This window comes from Nicotiana sylvestris, chromosome 8 (genome assembly GCF_000393655.2).
Source record: "Nicotiana sylvestris chromosome 8, ASM39365v2, whole genome shotgun sequence".
Classification (NCBI taxonomy): Eukaryota; Viridiplantae; Streptophyta; class Magnoliopsida; order Solanales; family Solanaceae; genus Nicotiana; species Nicotiana sylvestris.
The window spans coordinates 127,079,005-127,098,644 of record NC_091064.1 but is presented as its reverse complement, the minus strand read 5'-3'; the positions used below and the strand labels follow the sequence as shown (position 1 = coordinate 127,098,644).

General features: G+C 38.1%; 1 protein-coding gene and 1 long non-coding RNA gene across 4 annotated transcripts; one reads left to right on the top strand and one right to left on the bottom strand.

The window, feature by feature from the left end:
• Nucleotides 1-298: 298 nt before the first annotated feature.
• On the bottom strand, nucleotides 299-14,655 carry LOC104219908 (uncharacterized). Of its 3 annotated transcripts, none has more exons than XR_709403.2 (4): nucleotides 14,343-14,653; nucleotides 12,965-13,040; nucleotides 8,475-8,590; nucleotides 299-572 (listed from the first exon to the last, which is right to left on the bottom strand). It is a non-coding gene; the product is annotated as an uncharacterized lncRNA (long non-coding RNA). The 3 variants fall into 3 exon arrangements; XR_011401639.1 differs by lacking the exon at nucleotides 299-572 and adding an exon at nucleotides 591-1,665 and having other exon boundaries at nucleotides 14,343-14,655; XR_709402.2 differs by lacking the exon at nucleotides 8,475-8,590 and having other exon boundaries at nucleotides 14,343-14,633.
• Nucleotides 14,656-16,507: 1,852 nt separating this feature from the next.
• LOC138875643 (uncharacterized) lies at nucleotides 16,508-16,987 on the top strand. Its single transcript, XM_070154495.1, has one exon. It carries the CDS (start codon nucleotides 16,508-16,510, stop codon nucleotides 16,985-16,987), a length of 480 nt encoding a protein of 159 aa, XP_070010596.1.
• The last annotated feature ends 2,653 nt before the right edge of the window (nucleotides 16,988-19,640 follow it).

The following is a 19,640-nucleotide window of genomic DNA, read 5'->3' as shown; positions in this document are numbered from 1 at the left end:
GCTTCTTACATAACAAACTTCAATAATTAAGCTCAATTGGTCATCTTTCAACATTCAAAACTCCTAAAAACACACCAAAGTATGGGTAAAACATATCCATTTACATATAATTCTAGCATATTATCAATGTTACGTTTGGAAGCTTTGGACCAACTGCAATGTCACGACCCGAATTTCCCACCTTCGGGACCGTGATGACGCCTAACATTGTACTCACTAGGTAAGCCAACGTTACAGAATATTACATCTTTTTCTTTTATCCTTTTATAATTAAAATTTAACAAAAACTAAATCAGCAAAAATAAAAGTGGAAGTACATAATTTAAATTATTACTCATATGCCATTAACAAAAGCCGAAATAGATACCACCTAGAAACTGATGTCACAACTCACAAACAGTCTACGAATACTACAAGTAATGGTCTGCAAGAAAATACATCTGTCTCGAAGAAAGTAAAACAGAAATGAAGTAAAGATAGAAAGGGATGCTAGGGCTTGCGGACGCCTGCAGGACTACTTTGGGTCTCCTGGAAGCAGTAACATCAACCAATCTCTCGATCAGCCACTAGCTCTGAAATCAGCACAGAAAGTGCAGAGTGCAGTATCAGTACAACCGACCCCATGTATTGGTAAGTGCCGAGCCTAACCTCGACGAAATAGTGACAAGGCTACGGCGGGGCATAACAACACATAACCTATAATAGTTTATACTAAGACAGAAATGAAATAAAGAATGAAATGTAACAATAACTGGCATTATGTAAATATGGAACTCAGTCGTTTTACTAATACTAAGCTATAACCAATCCTTAAGGGAGTTTCAACACCACAAATGAACCTCGACAGAAGATGAATACGTAAACAACAAATGATGCGGCGCATATCTCGATCCCACCATATAATCGATAACAATACAAATTTTCAACCTTATTACTCCTTGCTACGGCGTGCAACCCGATTCCACTAGTCTACCCTTATTACTCCTTAATATATATATCACCCTTATTCCTCTTGTTGCGGCATGCAACCCGATCCCACCTGTCTACCCTTATTACTCCTTGTTGCGGCGCGCAACCCAATCCTGCCAACATTCACCCTTATTCCTCCTGTTGCGGCGTGCAACCTGATCCCAATATATATCAACACCAATCACAAAATAAAGACAAGTGCTTCACAAGTTAACTCAAATCCTCCACAACACTTATACCTCAAACCAACACAATGGAATATCACTACAATTATGAAACTTCACCAGTTAAAACTACACAGCGAGACCAACCAAAGTGTACCATGAAGCACCAATAACCAACTTTAACCAACAAGATAATAAAATGAAACTACGAAACAATTAATACTTCAATAGAGAAATAACAGTTAACATGAAGCAATTAGACATGGAAACATTTATGAGCAAGCAGCAATTAAGACAAAAAACAATATAATAGGAAACGAGGAAGGGAACAAGCTAAAAAGATAATTTGGTGGCGCATAGGTACTCGTCACCACACCTATACGCCACACACACGAAAATTTACATATCAATTAATTCGGGGATCCCTAATCCCTCAAGTCAAAGTTAGACCAAACACTTACCTCAAGCCAACGGGTATTTAAAAGCTCAATCACCGCTTTACCTCTCGATTCCACCACCAATCCACTCGTATCTAGTCATAATTAACTTAATAACATCAATAAACGCTAAAGAAGTCAATCTCAATGCATAATTATAGGTTTTCTAACATTTTTCCCAAAAAGTCAAAACCCGACCTCGGGCCTGCTTGGTCCAAACTCGAAATTTGGAGCCCGGATATACGATTGGTCTTGGAATCCAACCTCAATTTGAGGTCTAAATCCCCAAATTTCGAAATTCCTAAATTCTACCCAAAAACACCCAATTCCACCATGAAAAATCCTAGATTCTAGGATGAAATCTTGTAAAAAGATGAAATAGACTGGAAGAAATAAGTTAAGAATCATTTACCTATGATTTGGGGAAGAACTTGCCCTAGGAAAATCGCCTCTTGGAGTTTATGTTTTGAAAAATGGGAGAATGAATGAAAAATCCCATCTAAGTTATGTTTTGATCAGCTACAGATGTCGCATTTGTGACCTGAGTTTCGCTATTGTGAAGCTCGCAAATGCGAGATTGGTGTCGAAATTGCGAACCTGCCGCATTTCTGCTACTGTCGCAAATGTGAACCTTTGGTCGCATTTGCGATGATCCCCCTTCCCTGACTATTTCGCATTTGCGAACTCTGCTGGCCTAGTCTCCTAGTCGCATTTGCGAATAAAGGCTGACAAAAGCGGACCCTGCATAGCTTGCAATTGCGATGGCTGATCTCGCAATTGCGAGATCAGTGTCCTGCAACAGCTGAAGCATACCCACAACATTTTCCTAACTCCAAAATCATTCCATAACCTATCCAAAACTCACCGGGCCCTCGGGGCTCCAAACCAAACATGCACACAAGTCTTAAAACATCATACGAACTTGCTCATGCGATCAAATCGCCAAAATAACATCTAGAACTATGAATTCAACACCAAAACATATGAAATTTTCAAGATTGTTTCAAACTCTCTATTTTCTCAACCAAAGGTCTGAATCACGTCAAATCACTTCCGTTTTTTACCAAATTTCACAGATAAGGTTTAAATATTATAACGGACCTGCACTGAGCTCCGGAACCAAAATACGACTGATACCAACAAGATCGAATCATTTAAATTATTGCATTTCAGTCTTATCAATTTTCTTCAAAAATTCATTTCTCGGGCTAGGGACCTTGGAATTTGATTCCAGGCATACGCCCAGATCCCATATTTTACTACAGACCCTCCGGGATTTTTGGAACACGGGTCCGGATCCGTTTACCCAAAATATTGATCAAAGTCAACTAAAATCATATTTTTAAGCCAAAAATCATCATTTTCTAAAATTTTCACATAAAGGCTTTCCGAATACACGCGCCGACTGCACACGCAAATCGAGGAGAGATAAAAGGAGGTTTTTAAGGCCTCAGAACACGGATTTGACTTCTAAAACAAGAGATGGCCCTTTGGTCATCACATACAAGGAGTAAGGCAAACTCTTTAGGACAACCCCTGTTTTCGGATCTTCATCCTCAAAAGGAGCAATATCTTCCACAAACGCACCCGAAGGAGGAAGCAATGTTGCTGAAAAAATTAAGAAAAATCTTGCTCTGCTTCACCTCTTCGGATCCAAGAACTCTGTTGTGAAGGAAAATGGTGATGCTTCAAGTGATGGATCCTCCCCACTTACAACGCATAAGGTGAGCCAATCAAGGATCAATCTATGTGACAATCCATGCTACTCCACATCATCCACAACAATCATGCAAGCCATGGTGACAAACGCTTTATCGGTAGAGGAGCAGTTGGTAAACTTGATGGAAGCAATTTCTAGCTTGACCAAATGCATGAAAAATCAAGATGCTAGATTGACAAGCTAACAGACAATGTGGGAATCTTGATGGAAGAAGAATCCACCCATGCACATGGCAAGGTCCTAGAAGTTCAAGAGATTGATCCTCCCCCATGACAAGTTGCATCCACTAAGAAAATTCTAGTCTCTCCAGAAAGGATGATTCCAATCAATCAACTAAAAGAGTTCATTGAAGGGACTATAAAAAACATATATGAGTTGCTTCCAAGTCCTCCCTTACCTACGCAAAGTTGTGCACTTCAAGGATCGATATGTTGAAGATGTCTGCTGGCTATCAACCTATAAAATTTCAACAGTTTGATGGCAAAGGCAATCCAAAGCAATATTTGGCGCACTTCGTTGAGACGTGCAACAAATGCTGGGACTTATGGAGATTACCTCGTCAAGTAGTTTGTCCGCTCACTAAAATAAAATACTTTTGATTGGTATACAGACCTCGAGGCTGGATCTATTGATAACTGAGATCAACTCAAACAAGAGTTCCTCAATTGCTTTTATAGCACGAGTGATACAACCCGACCAGTCATTTTAAGAATTTACGTCCCGATCCCCTATTAACTGCTTTCCCCATATTTGCTTCTGCTATTGTGAGTTACCGGGAGTATTCGTTTTGGGTTTCGGAGTGTTTTGAGACACTTATTCCCTAAAAGAGAGTTTAAGCTTCAAAATTTGGACTATAGTCGGAGCAGTGTGAAAACGACCTCAGAATTGAATTTCGTTGGTCTCGTTAGCTCCGTTGGGTGATTTCAGGCATATGGGCGTATTCTGATTGTGTTTTGGAGGTACGTAGCTTATTTAGGCTTGAAATACCGAAAGTTGAATTTTTTAAGTTTTCGGTTCGATAGTGAGATTTTGATATAGGGATCAGAAAGGAATTCCAAGAGTTGGAGTTACTCTGTAGTGATGAATTTGACGTGCGTGCATAATTTCAGGTCATTCGGACGAGGTTTGATAGACTTTTTGATCGAAAGCGGAATTTGAAATTTTGAGAATCCTTAGGCTTGGATTGGAGAGCGATTTGTGGTTGTAGCATTGTTTGATATGATTCGAGGGTTGAAATAAGTTCGTATGATGTTTTAGGATTGATTGGCATATTTGGTTGAGGTCCCGATGACCTCGGGTGAGTTTCGGGTGCTTAACGAAAGTTGAATTGGACTTAGGAATAATCTGAAGCTTGGATGAAGTTTTGTCATAACCACACCTGTGGTTAGGGGACTGCAGGTGCGTGATCGCAGAAGCGATGGAGGAGCTGCAGATGCGGATAGGCGCTTGGAAACCAGAATCCACAGGTGCAATAGGTTGAGCGCACCTGCGAGACCGCGGGTGCAGTAGAAGAAGTGCAGGTGCGGCCTAGTACTTTAAGTTGATTTTCGTAGATGCGCACCTGGGACCGCAGGTGCGAGGATATGGTCGGAGGTGCGGAAACCTTGGGCCATAACCTATATAAGGTTTCTGTCGCGATTTTAGCCTATTCTTTTACCATTTTTATCCAAGAATTGAGCTTTTTGGGAGGTTTGTGAGAGATGATTCAAGGGAGCTTCAAGGAGGTAAGATTTTTGGAACCCCAAATTCATTTATATGGTATTATTCTACTGATTTGGCAAGAAATTTAAGGAAAATAATGGTTAGAATTGGGGGTTTAGGGTTTGAAATTGGAGACTTGGAATTGGGGATTTGAGAGGTTGTTTGTGGTCCGATTTTGATGTATTTGGTATGCATGAACTCGTGAGAGTGTAAGGATTCTAGTTTTGGGAATTTTATCCGGTTCCGAGACGTGGGCCCGGTGGACTTTTTGGCCGATTTTCTTAATTTCGCATGTTAGCTTCAATTTAATTAGTGGAATTGGTTACTTGAAGTTCTATTTATATTATGCAATTCATTTGAATAGATTTGGGTCATTTGGAGTCGAGTACTCATGGCAAGAACGTGATGTGTTGATTGAGCTGGTTCGAGGTAAGTGGCTTGCCTAACCTTGTGTGGGAGAACTCCCCTTAGGATTTGGTATTTTGTTATATGAGTGTTGTGTACGTGAGGGGACAAGTGCGCTCACGTGCTAATTGTTGAAATTCCGTTCTCATTAAACTAATACCTATGTTTTCTTGTAATTTAGCAAATACTTGTACTTGAAGCTTCTTGTTTAGATTAGGAAAAGCATGCTTAAGTGACTTAATTGTCTTACCTGCCTTAATTGCCTACTTGTACTTTGTGCAGCATGTTAGAGTAGAAATTTTCTGTTTAATTCTTGAATAGAACTGTGTATTTTTCTGAGATGGTTGTGTGTTTACTTTGGGACTACGGGACGATATCCTAGGAGATCCCCCTGCTTGTTTACTTTGGGACTATGAATCGGTATTCCCGGTAGATCCCCCTGCTCATTTATATTGGAACTACAGGATTGCACCCGGTAGATTCCCCCAGTACTGAGTATTTACATTTGGGACTACGGATTGGTATTCTGGGAGTTTCCCTTGCACCTTTATGATTTGGACTACGGGACGACACCTGGGAGATCCACTAGATATTTATATTTGGGGACTACATGACAGTATCCTGGTAGATCCACGATTGCTATCTCTATGTGGATTTACGTTCTTTCTGTAATTTTCTGTCCGTTGTATTTGTTGTTATTCTTATTGTCATGTGTTGCTTCATACTGTTAGTATTTAATTATATTGTCATATTCTATATTGTCTTACCTTGTTTTTCATCTATAATCAGTAGGGCCCTGACTTTCCTCGTCACTATTCGACCGAGGTTAGGTTTGGCACTTACTGAGTACCGTTGTGGTGTACTCATGCCCTTCCTGCGCATATTTTTCATGTGCAGATCCAGGTTCTTCAGCTCACCCATACCATCAGTCGATCTTCAGAGACTTCGAGGTATATCTGCCGCATCCGCAGACCGTAGAGTCCCTCTCTATTCTCCCCTCTCGAGGTACATGTGCGGGTCCACAGGTGCGAGGATATGGTCGCAGGTGCGGAAACCCTGGGTCAGAACCTATATAAGGTTTCTGTCGCAATTCTAGCCTATTCTTTTACCATTTTTATCCGAGAATTGAGCTTTTTGGGAGGTTTTTGAGAGAGGATTCAAGGGAGCTTCAAGGAGGTAAGATTTTTGGAACCCAAACTTGTTTATATGGTATTATTCTACTGATTTGGCAAGAAATTTAAGGAAAATAATGGTTAGAATTGGGGGTTTAGGGTTTGAAATTGGAGACTTGGAATTGGGGATTTGAGAGGTTGTTTGTGGTCCGATTTTGATGTATTTGGTATGCATGAACTCGTGAGAGTGTAAGGATTCTAGTTTTGTAAATTTATCCGGTTCCGAGACATGGGCCCAAGGGACTTTTTGGCCGATTTTCTTAATTTCGCGTGTTAGCTTCAATTTAATTAGTGGAATTGGTTACTTGAAGTTATATTTACATTATACAATTCATTTGAATAGATTTGGGCCATTTGACATCGGGTACTCGTGGCAAGAACGTGATGTCGAGTTGATTAAGCTGATTCGAGATAAGTGACTTACCTAACCTTGTGTGGGGGAACTCCCTTTAGGATTTGGTATTTTGTTATATGAGTGCCATGTACGTGAGGTAACGAGTGTGTGCACGTGCTAATTGTTGAACTCCCATTTTCATTAAACTAATACCTATGTTTTCTTGTAATTTAGCAAATACTTGTACTTGAAGACTCTTGTTTAGATTAGGAAAAGCATGCTTACGTGACTTAATTGTCTTACCTACCTTAATTGCCTACTTGTACTCTGTGCAGCATGTTAGAGTAGAAATTTCCTATTTAATTCTTGATAGAACTGTGTATACTTCTGAGACGGTTGTGTGTTTACTTTAGGACTACGGGACGATATCCCAGAAGATCCCCCTGCTTGTTTACTTTGGGACTACGAATCGGTATTCCGGTAGATACCCCTGCACATTTATATTGGAACTACGGGATTGCACCCGGTAGATTCCCCCAGTACTGGGTATTTACATTTGGGACTATGGATTGGTATTCTGGGAGTTTCCTTTGCACCTTTATGATTTGGACTACGAGACGTCACCCAGGAGATCCACTGGATATTTATATTTGGGGACTACAGGACGGTATCCTGGTAGATCCACGGTTGCTATCTATATGCGGAGTTACGTTCTTTCTATAATTTTCTATCCGTTGTATTTGTTATTCTTATTGTCCTGTGTTACTTCATACTATTAGTATTTAATTATATTGTCACATTCTATACTGTCTTACCTTGTTTTTCATCTATAATCAGTAGGGCCCTGACTTTCCTCGTCACTACTCGACCGAGGTTAGGCTTGGCACTTACTGAGTACCGCTGTGGTGTACTCATGCCCTTCCTGCGCATGTTTTTCATGTGCAGATCCAGGTTCTTCGACACAGCCATACCATCTGTGAGGTGAGGCGACCTTCAGAGACTTGGAGGTATATTTGTCGCGTCCGCAGACCGAGGAGTCCCTCTCTATTCTCCCCTCTAGCTTTAGCTTTCCAGTATTTACTTATAGACATTCTGGAGATTAGAACACTTGTAGTCATTCAACAACTTGTGAATTCATGAGATTCCAGGTTTAGGGAGTTCTTTTTTGTTTGAGAGTTTGTATTGTATATGCCAAGCGGCATCTTAAACGTTTATTTATGTTTTTTTATCCGCAGTTTTGGCTGGATTTATCTTTTGTTTCCTTTTTCCCTAATTTGTTAGGCTTACCTAATCGTAGAGACTAGGTTCCGTCACGACAGTTCACGAAGGGCGAACTCGGATCGTGACAAGGAAACATATTGTAAGTATGATAGAACTTAGAAATACTCGTCAACGACAGGGTGAACCAGCTATCGACTTTATCAATTGTTGGAGGAATGCAAGCCTCAACTGTAAAAACAGGCTTAGTGAAGCTTCTGTCATAGAAATGGGAATCCAAGGCATGCACTGGGGGCTGCACTATATATTTCAAGGTATCAAGTCTAGCACATTTGAAGAACTTGCAACTCATACCCATGACATGGAGTTGAGCATGGCCTCCGCTGGAAATGAAAGGCTGCCCATCTATGAGCCTCGTAAATGGAACAACAAGCAAGAAGTCAAGCAATTGAGCAAGTTTGTACCCAAGCCTGAAAACAAAGAAACTATGAATGTCAACACATCACCTGTGAAATTCAAAACGAAGGTGAGCAAGAAGTAGAATATGAAATCCACATATTTTCAAGATAAGCCAAGTGGAAAGTTAACTCTAAAAGAAATGCAAGAGAAAGAGTACTCATTTTTGGATTCTGATGTGTCAGCAATTTTTGAAGAACTCCTCGAGTTAAAGCTCATTGAGCTTTCGTAGATGAAGCGGCCGAATAAAGCTGGGAAAACGAATAACCCAAATTACTGCAAATACCATCGACTTGTAAGCCACCATCATGAGAAGTGTTTTATCTTCAAGGACAAAGTTATGGACTTGGCTCGTGAAAAAAAGATCGTGCTTAAAGATGAGAAAGCAAGCACAAACCAAGTCTCTATCACCTTTGGCTCATTCAATCCATATGAAATATGTAGTTTCAAAGAAAGTATAGATGAAGAATTATTGGAGAACAACAAAGTTGAAGTTGATCAGCCTGATGATAATAAAGGTTGGACGTTGGTGGCTCGTCGAAGGCGCCACAAAAGAAGCCCACAAAAAGAATCAAAAGAACAACCAATAAGGAAAATAATGGTAAAAAGATCAAGGAAACAGAATCCAGTTAGGCGCTTGAAGAAAGCAAAAGTGGAGGTGCACCACCGTCAAAAGCCACGACATCCAGTGACCTTGGAGGATTTCTTGTCATATTGGTTCTATATGAAGATTTCTCGTGATGGTATTGAGGCCTCTTATTGCGATGCTGATAAAGGGGAAGAAAAGAGTGATGACCTACCGTTGGCACCATCTTCAGAAAAGCTTATCGAGTCCATTCCTAAAGAAGTTAATACTTGCGAGGAAAAAATTACATTCACAAATGATGATCTTCTACTAGGTGACACTCCTCATAACCGCCTGTTGTACCTGGTTGGCCATATGCACAATGAAAAGGTAAATCAAATTTTGGTTGATGGAGGATCCTCAGTGAACATCTTGCCAATTCGCACTGTGAAATAACTTGGTATTCCCATCAACAAACTCTCCAAAAGTCATGTGATGATTCAAGGATTCAACCAAGGGGGCACAGAGCCATAAATGCGATCAGGTTGGGGATCACCATTGAAGATATGCAATCAAGTGCATGAGTGCATGTGATCGATACAAAGACTTCATACAACATATTTCTTGGAAGGCCTTGGATACATGAGAATTAAGTGGTTTCATTTGCCTACCATCAATATTTGAAGTACTACGAGGGTGATGTCGAGAAAAAGATAGTTTCTGATGACGAGCCATTCAACGAGGCTAAGTCACACTTCGCCGATGCAAAGTTCTACTTAAAGAACCACATTGTGAAGGAGTTAAAAGCTGATGATGTCATGAAGGGAAAGAATGATGAGTCCACGACTGAAAGAGCTGAGGTGGCTGCCGACAAAACCAAAGTTGTTGCCGAGTAAGTACACCCTGACACAAATAATTCTCATAAAGGGAACATTGTGTCTCACGGCAAGAAAGTAACTTCTGCACTCCAATATGTTCCTAGAAAGAAGAAAGATGAAGGTGAATAATCTAATCTCCAAACAAACATGCTAAAGGGGTTATCTCTTCCGGTTAAACGAATTGAAGCAGTAAAGTTGTCCTCAACGCTACTTGCAGGGTTTGTGGCCCAAAATCATTTGTAGAATGTGGCACTACCTACAAAGCGAATAGATGAAGATTTTGATCTTAATGCTTACAGGCTATTTGCAAACGCTGGATACAATCCTAATCAGTCATCAAAGTAAAGGAAGCTCCCATCAGAAGCTACTACAAGGCAACCACAGGAAGGTTTGGGATACAAGTAACTGTCACTAGTGCGCATCTCTATTAGAAGGGTGAGCAACTATTATATCACTGTAAAAGATAAATCTGTCGCTTCTAACAGGCCTTCTGTCTTTGATCGACTTGGAAAATCAACTGTGAGGACTTCCGTATTTGAGAAATTGGGTCCATTAAATAAGGGGAACAAGTTCTAGAGAAATTATCAAAGCATAAGAACACCCGCTTCGCCCAGAATCCAGAAGATCTCTAAGGATTTCCAAAGTTTGGTTCCTTCTAGAATGAGGCGACAAACAAAACTTGTGGTTTTATGTAAAGAAGTATTGAAGGTAAAGCCATATACTGTGGTCTACACTAAGGAACATGACGAAGATGAAGAAAGTGTGGGTTCTTCGTATCATGTTACTACACAAGGCGAGAATGCTATTTCATCTCTAATGGAGGATGATGAGAAATTGGAGGATGATTCACCGTGTTATCACATATCCTTCAATGATGGGGACTCTCAAGAAGATGAAGATGCGAAAGATGCTCCACCTGAACTTGAAGAAGGGGTGAAGACAACAATTGATGCCTTAAAAGAAGTTAACCTTGGCATTGATAAAGAACCAAGACTCACCTACCTAACTACAACAAAAAAGGCTTTTAGCGGCTATAAAAATGCTATTTAGCGGCAATACAAATAGCCGCAAAAATATTTACCAGCAATTAATCATACGCCTTTGTAGCTGGCGTCGACAAAGGCTTTAGCGACCATTTGATCAAATGCTGGTAAAGACCGCTATTATGGCCAGTATATGTGTACTAGTTTTAGCTATAATTATTTACCGACAATTATAATTGCCACTAAAGCTCCCCAAAAATTCCATATATAATACATTTTGCAGCTTTTACTATTATAGCTAAAGACCAATTTAATTGGTAGTAGAAGGAACCCCATCTGGTGACAAATATTATGGCCATTCGACTATTCATGCATATACCTTCTTTCACATATATAACGAATTTTTGTTATAGCCGATGTAAATTTATCTTATTACCATCCAGGAAGACCTTTTACCAATTTTTCTTATTGCAATTAAAAGTAAATAATACTAATCCATTTCGAAATGCTAAATTCACTTCATGAAATCCACATCAAACAAAAACAACTACTAATTCACAATTTCAAAATGTTGACAATATAATAAAAAAGCTAAGCTATTTGAATCTAATTACTATTATCAGCTTTTGATAATATGTTATCAAATGGCTACAAACTAGAAAATAAGAATCACGAGATTCTCAAGCTCTTGATCACAATGAAGCTTTCCACATGCCAAATTCCTAAATATCATAATGTATGACGTGAAATGATAAAATAAAAGAGTATACGTACAACCACATGTGAGATCCATCAATAATCAAAAAATAATTATGGGACATTTACATTCTCAAAATAGTATATCTTTCACCCTTTCCTTTGTTCTTTGAATTTTTTTATTATCAGTAGCTTCTAGATTCTAAAAAGAAACATATTTTGTTTGGCATGCTTACAAATTCTCACAAGTTAAAAAGGGAGGCTTCTCTATAGTTGATAAAATTAGCAGAATAGACAATTTTTTGAATAGACAGTAAAAAATAAAAAGCCAAAGTTAAAATTAGAACTCTAATGCTCATGCAAACTGATTACATATACATAAAATAATATCTCACCTATTGACATAAACCTTTTCTAACATATTCCTCGTTTTTGCCTTCCCAGTGATTAAGCAACTAAATTTCAGTATGGATAATAAAACAAAGCTGCCCAATTTATTCTAGGCAGAATTATTATAGGTATAAAGTGGTAGATAAATTCAACAATTAACTACATCTACATCTGAAAAGATAAAGAAAACTAAAATGGGGCCTATACACAGATTTTTTGCTCCAGCATACAACAAAAGTTATGAATTAAAGAAGCCAAAATGTCTATATAAGGCAGAGTTTTCTGTGTTGCCTCAAAGTTATTTAGTAAAATGTTGAGGAAAGCATATAAATCAAAATTTAGCGAGCAATACCAAATATTTAGATCAAAGTCTGCTGCTCATAAGAACATTTTACAAATGTAGCATTCTAGTTTTGACCGTCAATTGTTTTTTATATATTTCAAAGATACCTACTTAGATAACATGCTAAGTTAATTGATATGCCTTCCCGTATGCGATAAATGATGTGTTTTCTTTCTTTGATGACATATCTTAATTAGCTTGAATTGTGTATGTATTCTTTCTGGTACAATTGTATAAAATATTAAAATGTCTTCTATTGTAGTCCTGAAATTTTTATGAGTAGGCTAACAAATGCTTCATCAAAAACACCCTCCATTTCAATGTTATGGGTCCTAACAGTATGAGTATTTTGTATTATTTGAACTTAATTACCATATGAAGTTTGTTAAATCAAACAAGACAACTCAAACTCCTTAGCGTGAACTGAGCATAATCTACCAAGATTTCTTTAAATCCTACTTCATACATGATAATACGAACTAAAAGATGTTAACTTAGTTCACTGAACTATGTGACTTTTCAAGAGCACTTACAGATTAAAAGAGGGACAACCATGCCATTAATCACCCGCACATCCTCATCATCTTGCATAATCTTTTTAATTCGAGCCTGCAAATAAATAGGCAATAAGGTATTAGTATGGTTGTATTCAAATCAAAGGGAAATTTAAGTTCTTATAACAAGATCTTATGTGACTTAAATGCAATTTGGTTCAATTTAACACATTAAATAGAAAGAAAAAAAGGAGAATGATTAATATCTAAATGGCCACTTAATAGTTGCCAAAATCTTTCTCAAGAAAACAAATTCTGTGCAATAAAGCATGAACCTTGAGAAACTAGACGAACAGTAAATCCACATAAAAACCTTAAACACTTTACCCTTACATTGAATGTTTATTTCTCTCATAAACATGCCTTGAACAAGTTATATACCACAAATACTCTACTTCTCCTATAAACTCATGATATATCTGATCTTTACCTAATACACTATAGAGTTTTCTTTGAAGCACTATATAGTAAAATGCTTAGTGACTATAAAATTTGAGTGGCAGCAAGCTAACATATTGGAATGTTGAATTACTTGTTAAAAATACTTAGCTTTTCGTGAAGTGTCTTTCTCGGACTCAAGAATCTCCGATAAACTCATGATGTATCAATTTGTCCAAAGCACACTTGAGACTCTAGAGTTTTTCTAAGCACTAAAAGATAAAGTGCTTAGTGGTAGTAAAATCCGAGTGGCAGTAAGTAGCTAACACGACCTATCATAAGTGTCTCAACAAACTATTCTACATTTTTCTTCAAATCTCTGATTACTCTTCCTAACAAGGTAGCCTCAAAGAATTGTTCGATCTTAATAAGGAACTAACTTGATGAGTATCTTGGCATCAAACTAAAAGAACAGTTGTTGAATCTTCAGCTGCTCTCACTCTATTTCATTGTACAAAATATAAAATTGCAATATTTTTTTATTAGTTCTTCCATATGTGAAATGGAGTAAGAAACACAGATTATGCCACAAAAGAAACAGTAATGGAAAAAAAAGAAAAACAAAGATAGTTGCTTAGATACTGAGCATACAACTTTTTATAATGAATACGAGCAAATCCTAGTGAGGCAAAAGGTCGAGTACCTAGAAGTCAGTTAATAACAAAAGGTTACTACTTTAAATACTCCAAAACTTTCTATATTTACTGGTTTCATCTAGCTACTTGAGCACACCACGGCTTAAAAGAAACAGTAATTTAACATACAAGTGGAAGGCGAATTTCGCATGTCACAAACATTCATTCACCAATCTAACGCTCCCAAAAAGCAAAATAAAGGAAAAACATCATTAAACACATTATCTTATAAGAAATTTGCAAGTCGAGACTCAAAACTTACAGCAAATGCAAAAAAGAAATACCTAAATCAAAATTTTGAAAGACTCATAGCTGCGCTTGGATTTATCTTCAGCAACATTTACCCAGATCTCTCTCCCATCCAAACTCTGCAAAATTTTATATACATATTTATATATCAGTGAGAGAGAGAGATATCATTTGTGTTACCTGGGATTGGTGGCTGGCGACGGTAAAATAGAGAAGACAGATAGCGATGGCGGTAGGGCAGCGACGATGAGAAGTGTTTACTATTGCTAAAATAATTTCAAAAGTATTCCGAACTTAAGTCCAAAGAATAGGCGGAAATATTTTAAGGAATAGGAGGGAATATTTTTTTCGCTGAAAAGTTATTTGGATAGAAAGTTAAAATAATACGTAGTAAAATTTTCTTTAAACTAGTGAGTTTTAGTGGCCATTTCTTTTTATTGCCAGTAAAAGGTACTTAATACCGGTCAATGCTCATTTGTCGCTATCATTTGGGTTTGTAAAATTATTTAGTGGCCATGTTTTTATTGCCACTAATAGATTGCCGCTAAATACCTTTTTGTTGTAGTGGCTTTACTAGAAGTTGATGAATAAAGCACTTATACTAAGTTACTCAAGGAGTCTCGGGATGTTTTTGCTTGAAGTTACAAAGAGATGCCTGCTTTGGACCCTAAAGTAGCATTCCATCATCTTGCAGTCAAGAATGGCGCTCGTCCTGTTAAGCAAGCTCAAAGGCGCTTTAGGCCGGACTTGGTTCCCCTAATTGAAATCGAAGTTAACAAACTCATCGAAGCTGTCTTTATTCGTGAAGTTAAATACCCAACATGGGTTTCAAGTATTTCCCCTGTAAGGAAGAAGAATGGCCAAATTCAAGTGTGCGTTGACTTTAAGGATCTCAACAATGCGTGTCCCAAAGATGAATTCCCACTTCCTATTCCAGAGCTGATGATCGATGCTACTACTAGGTACGAGGAAATGTCATTTATGGATGGTTCGTCGGGTTATAACCAAATTCACATGGCACCAAAAGATGAAGAGCTTACTGCATTCCGCACCCCAAGGGTATTTATTGCTACAGGGTAATGCCTCTTGGCTTAAAAAATGCTGGTGCTACTTGCCAAAGGGCTATGCAGAATATTTTTGATGACCTTCTCCACAAGAATGTTGAATGTTATGTAGATGACTTGGTGGTAAAATCGAGAAAGAGGAGCGACCACTTGAAAGACTTGAGAATGGTATTTGAGTTGCTCCGGAGGTACCAACTTAGGATGAATCCATTGAAATGTGCCTTTGGAGTTACTTCTACAAAGTTCCTATATTTCATTGTCTGGCATCGAGGGATCGAAATTGATCAAACCAAAGTTGATGCAATTTTGAAAATGCTTGAGCCTCGAGATATTCATGAATTGAAAAGTTTGCAGGGAAAGCTACTTATCTTAGGAGATTCATCTCGAATCTATCTAGGAGATGCTAACCATTCAGTCACCTTATGAAGAAAGGTATCCCTTTCAAGGTGGACCAAGCGTGTAGCAATGCCTTTGAGAGCATTAAATCCTACTTGATGAAGCCTCCAGTTTTAGTAGCCCCTATACTTGGAAAGCCATTGACACTGTACATTGCGGCACAAGAAAGATCTTTTGGAGCACAGTTGGCCCAAGAAAATAGTGAGGGAAAAGAAAACTCTCTTTACTACTTGAGCAGGATGATAACACCAAACGAGCTGAATTATTCGCCAATTGAAAAGTTGTGTTTAGCGCTCGTCTTCTCAATTCAAAAGTTGAAGCACTACTTTCAAGCTTTTGTTGTTCGTCTTATTTCTAAAGCAAATCTCATCAAGTTCGTGATGTCAAAACCTTTTCTTAGTAATCGACTAGTGAGATGGTACCTCCAATTTCAACAATTCGAGATTGTGTACATCCCTCAAAAGGCTATAAAAGGACAAGCATTGGCAGACTTCTTGGCATATCATCCGATACCTGGTGACTGGGAACTAACTGATGAACTACCTGAAGAAGACGCAATGGTCGTTGAAGTACAACCTCCATGGAAGATGTACTTTGATGTTTCTGCAGATCGTGGAGGAGCCAGTGCTGGCATAGAATTTGTCACTTCTCAAGGGGAGGTTCTGCCCTACTCCTTTACATTGACACAACTCTACTCCAACAATGTTACTGAATATTAAAAACTAATACTTGGTCTTGAAATGGCTGTCGATATGAAGCAGTTGCAATTGCAATTCTTTGGTGACTCCCAATTAGTGGTCAACCAGCATTTAGGTAGCTACGAGGTCAAGAAACATGAATTACACCCTTATCATAATTATGCTAAAAATTTGATGGGATGGGTTGGTGATATGACTATCCAACATGTACCTAGGAAAGAAAATAAGAAGGCTGATACTTTAGTTACCCTAGCTTCATCGTTTATCCTGCCTGATCAAGCGCAAGTTACTATCTACCAAAAGTGGGTAGTCCCGCTGCCAAATGAAGATGAAAGTGAAGACAATAAACTCGAGCATCTTGTCGTTGTTTCTGAAGGTGAGAAGGAAGAATGCCAACAACCCATTATCGATTACTTGAGCTACGGTATACTTCCAGAAAATCCAAGGAGAAGGACTGAAATTCGCCGTTGTGCACCTCGTTTCCTTTACTACAAAGATACTCTATACAGAAGATCATTTTAGGGAGTACTCTTTCGATGCTTAGGGAAAGATGAAGTACTCCAAGCTTTGCAAGAAGCACATTCTGGGGTATTTGGGTCACACCAGTAGTGATCAAAGCTCTACTTCCATATAAAAATGATGGGATATTATTGGTCAATGATGGTAAAATATTGCTTGGACTACGCTCGAAGATGCAAGGCTTGCCAATTCCGTGCAAATTTTATTCATCAACTTCTTGAAGTGTTACATTCAACTGTTGCATCATGAAAATTTGTTGCTTAGGGACTGGATGTTGTTGGACCACTACCAAAATCCTCTAGTGGGCACTTATACATCTTGGCTGCAACTGACTACGTCTCAAAATGGGCTGCAGTTGTTGCTCTTAAGGAAGTAAAGAAGGAAAATATTGCAAGTTTCATCCGAGTAAACATAATCTATCGCTTTGTCATTCCTCATTACATAATAAGGGATAATTGTAAGCCATTCGACAATAGGTTGATGGAAAAGATTTGTGATCTCTTTGGCTTTAAGCAACATAACTTTTCTATGTACAATGTTGTCGCCAATGGTTTAGTCGAGGCATTCAATAAGATTCGTTGCAACTTGTTAAAAAAAGTCATCTCCAAATGCAAACGAGATTGGCATGACTGTATGGAAGAAACTTTGTGGGAATATAGGACAACTCACCGCATGCCAACACAAGCGACCCCTTATTCACTCATTTATGGAATCAAAGTCGTCTTGCTACTCGAGCATCAAATACCTTCATTACGATTAGCTATTCAAGAAGGGATCACCGATGATGAAAATTTTCGACTTCTATTAGTAGAGTTGGAGGCTCTTGATGAGAAGAGGTTGGAAGCTCAATAGAGTCTTGAATGCTATCAAGCTCGATTACCTCGCGCCTTCAATAAAAGAGTTCACCCCAGTTCCTTTCAAGTAGGAAAATCAAGTCTTTGCCATACAAAGACCCATTATTACTTCCCATAAACATGTAGGGAAGTTCACTTCAAAATGGGATGGGCCATATGTCGTACAAGAAGCTTATTCAAGTGGGGATTACAAGCTGGTTAATGCAGATGGCATGGGAATCAGCCCTATCAATGGCAAATTTTTGAAGAAGTATTATCCTTGAAGTTGCAACGCTCTTTGACGCACGAGCCTAAACTACATGTTCCTACACTCCGGGCCTGCATGAGTCTAAGCTATATACGACCCACCAAAAAAATTGCTACGTTGAAAACCTTGAAAGAGGCAACCTAGGCAAAGGTTATAACATAAAAAAAACCACTCATTCTGAACTATGGTATGAATTGATCCTGTACACCAAGGTACGTAGGTAGCTTAGAGTTTCATTCTGAGTTCTGCCGCATGAGTTCAAAAGATACATAGTGTCCCAATCGTTGTTCAAATGAAGTACGATGGAATGTAATCCATTCAATAAGCACTTGAAAATCGAGCTGAGATACTCTTCTTCTGTTAAACTTTGGATCCCATTTGATTTAAAGGGGGCAAGCCGCTATGGTAAATTGGTGTCTTCAATGAAATGATTATAGTCTTTTAGGAGGCTACAATGTATTTGCATTGAAGTCTGGGAATTTGCTATGTATTCATGTTTGCACAACCTTCATGTTTGTTGGTCTTCATATCTTCTCACTGCCCTAAAAAAGGAAGAGGAGAGAGGCGTCAAAAGGGAACACAAGTATAAGAAGAAAGATTGTGTGGCACATCGTCTCAAATTAAGTGAGACTTGAACCCAAAATATTTGTGAGATTGGATCTCTTGAATTTTGATTTATAGCAAGAAAAACGTCTTGTGATCCCGTGGCTTCCATACCAAAATATAAGAGTTTTGGCGAAGTTGCGCAAATTCGGAACTGTCGGCATATCAAAATCTGATATTATTTTTGAAATACTATATGAAAAAGTCCTTAAGGTATTAAATCTTGTATTTTGGATATGTTTTAGATTTTAAAGTCTTTTTTCATCAAATTAAACGGTTCATGATTTTGACATTCCTACGTCAAGATATAAAAGTTATGGTGAAGTCGCGCAAGTTTGAAATCGTCACTATGTTGGAATTTTACGTTGACTTCGAAATATTATCTAAAACTATTCTTAAGATATTAAATCTTGCAATTTCGATATGGTTTAGATTTTGTAGTTTGGTTTCTGATGAATCAAACGGTTCATGATTTTGATATTCCTACACTAAGATACAAATATTTTGGTGAAGCTGCGCAAATCTGAAACTATCAATGTGTCAGAATCTAAAGTTAGAATTCAAAATATCATCTGGGATGATTCTGAAGGTGTTTGATTTCCAATTTTTGATGTATCTTATATCTTGAAGTGTAGTTTCTAAAAAATCAAGCGGTTCATGATTTTGACATTTCTACACTAAGATACAAATTTTTTGGTGAAGTTGCGCAAATCTGAAACTATCAACGTATTAGAAGTTAGAGTTAGATTCAAAATAATATCTGGGACAGTTCTGAAAGTTTTTGATTCCGAATTTTGGATAGGTCTTAAATTTTGAATCTAGTTTCCAAGAAATCAAATAGTTCATAATTTTGATGTTTCTACACCAAGATACGAATTTTTTGATGAGACTGCGCAATCTAAAAGTGACATCATGGTGCAATATAAAGTTGGTTTCAAAATATTGTTTGGGG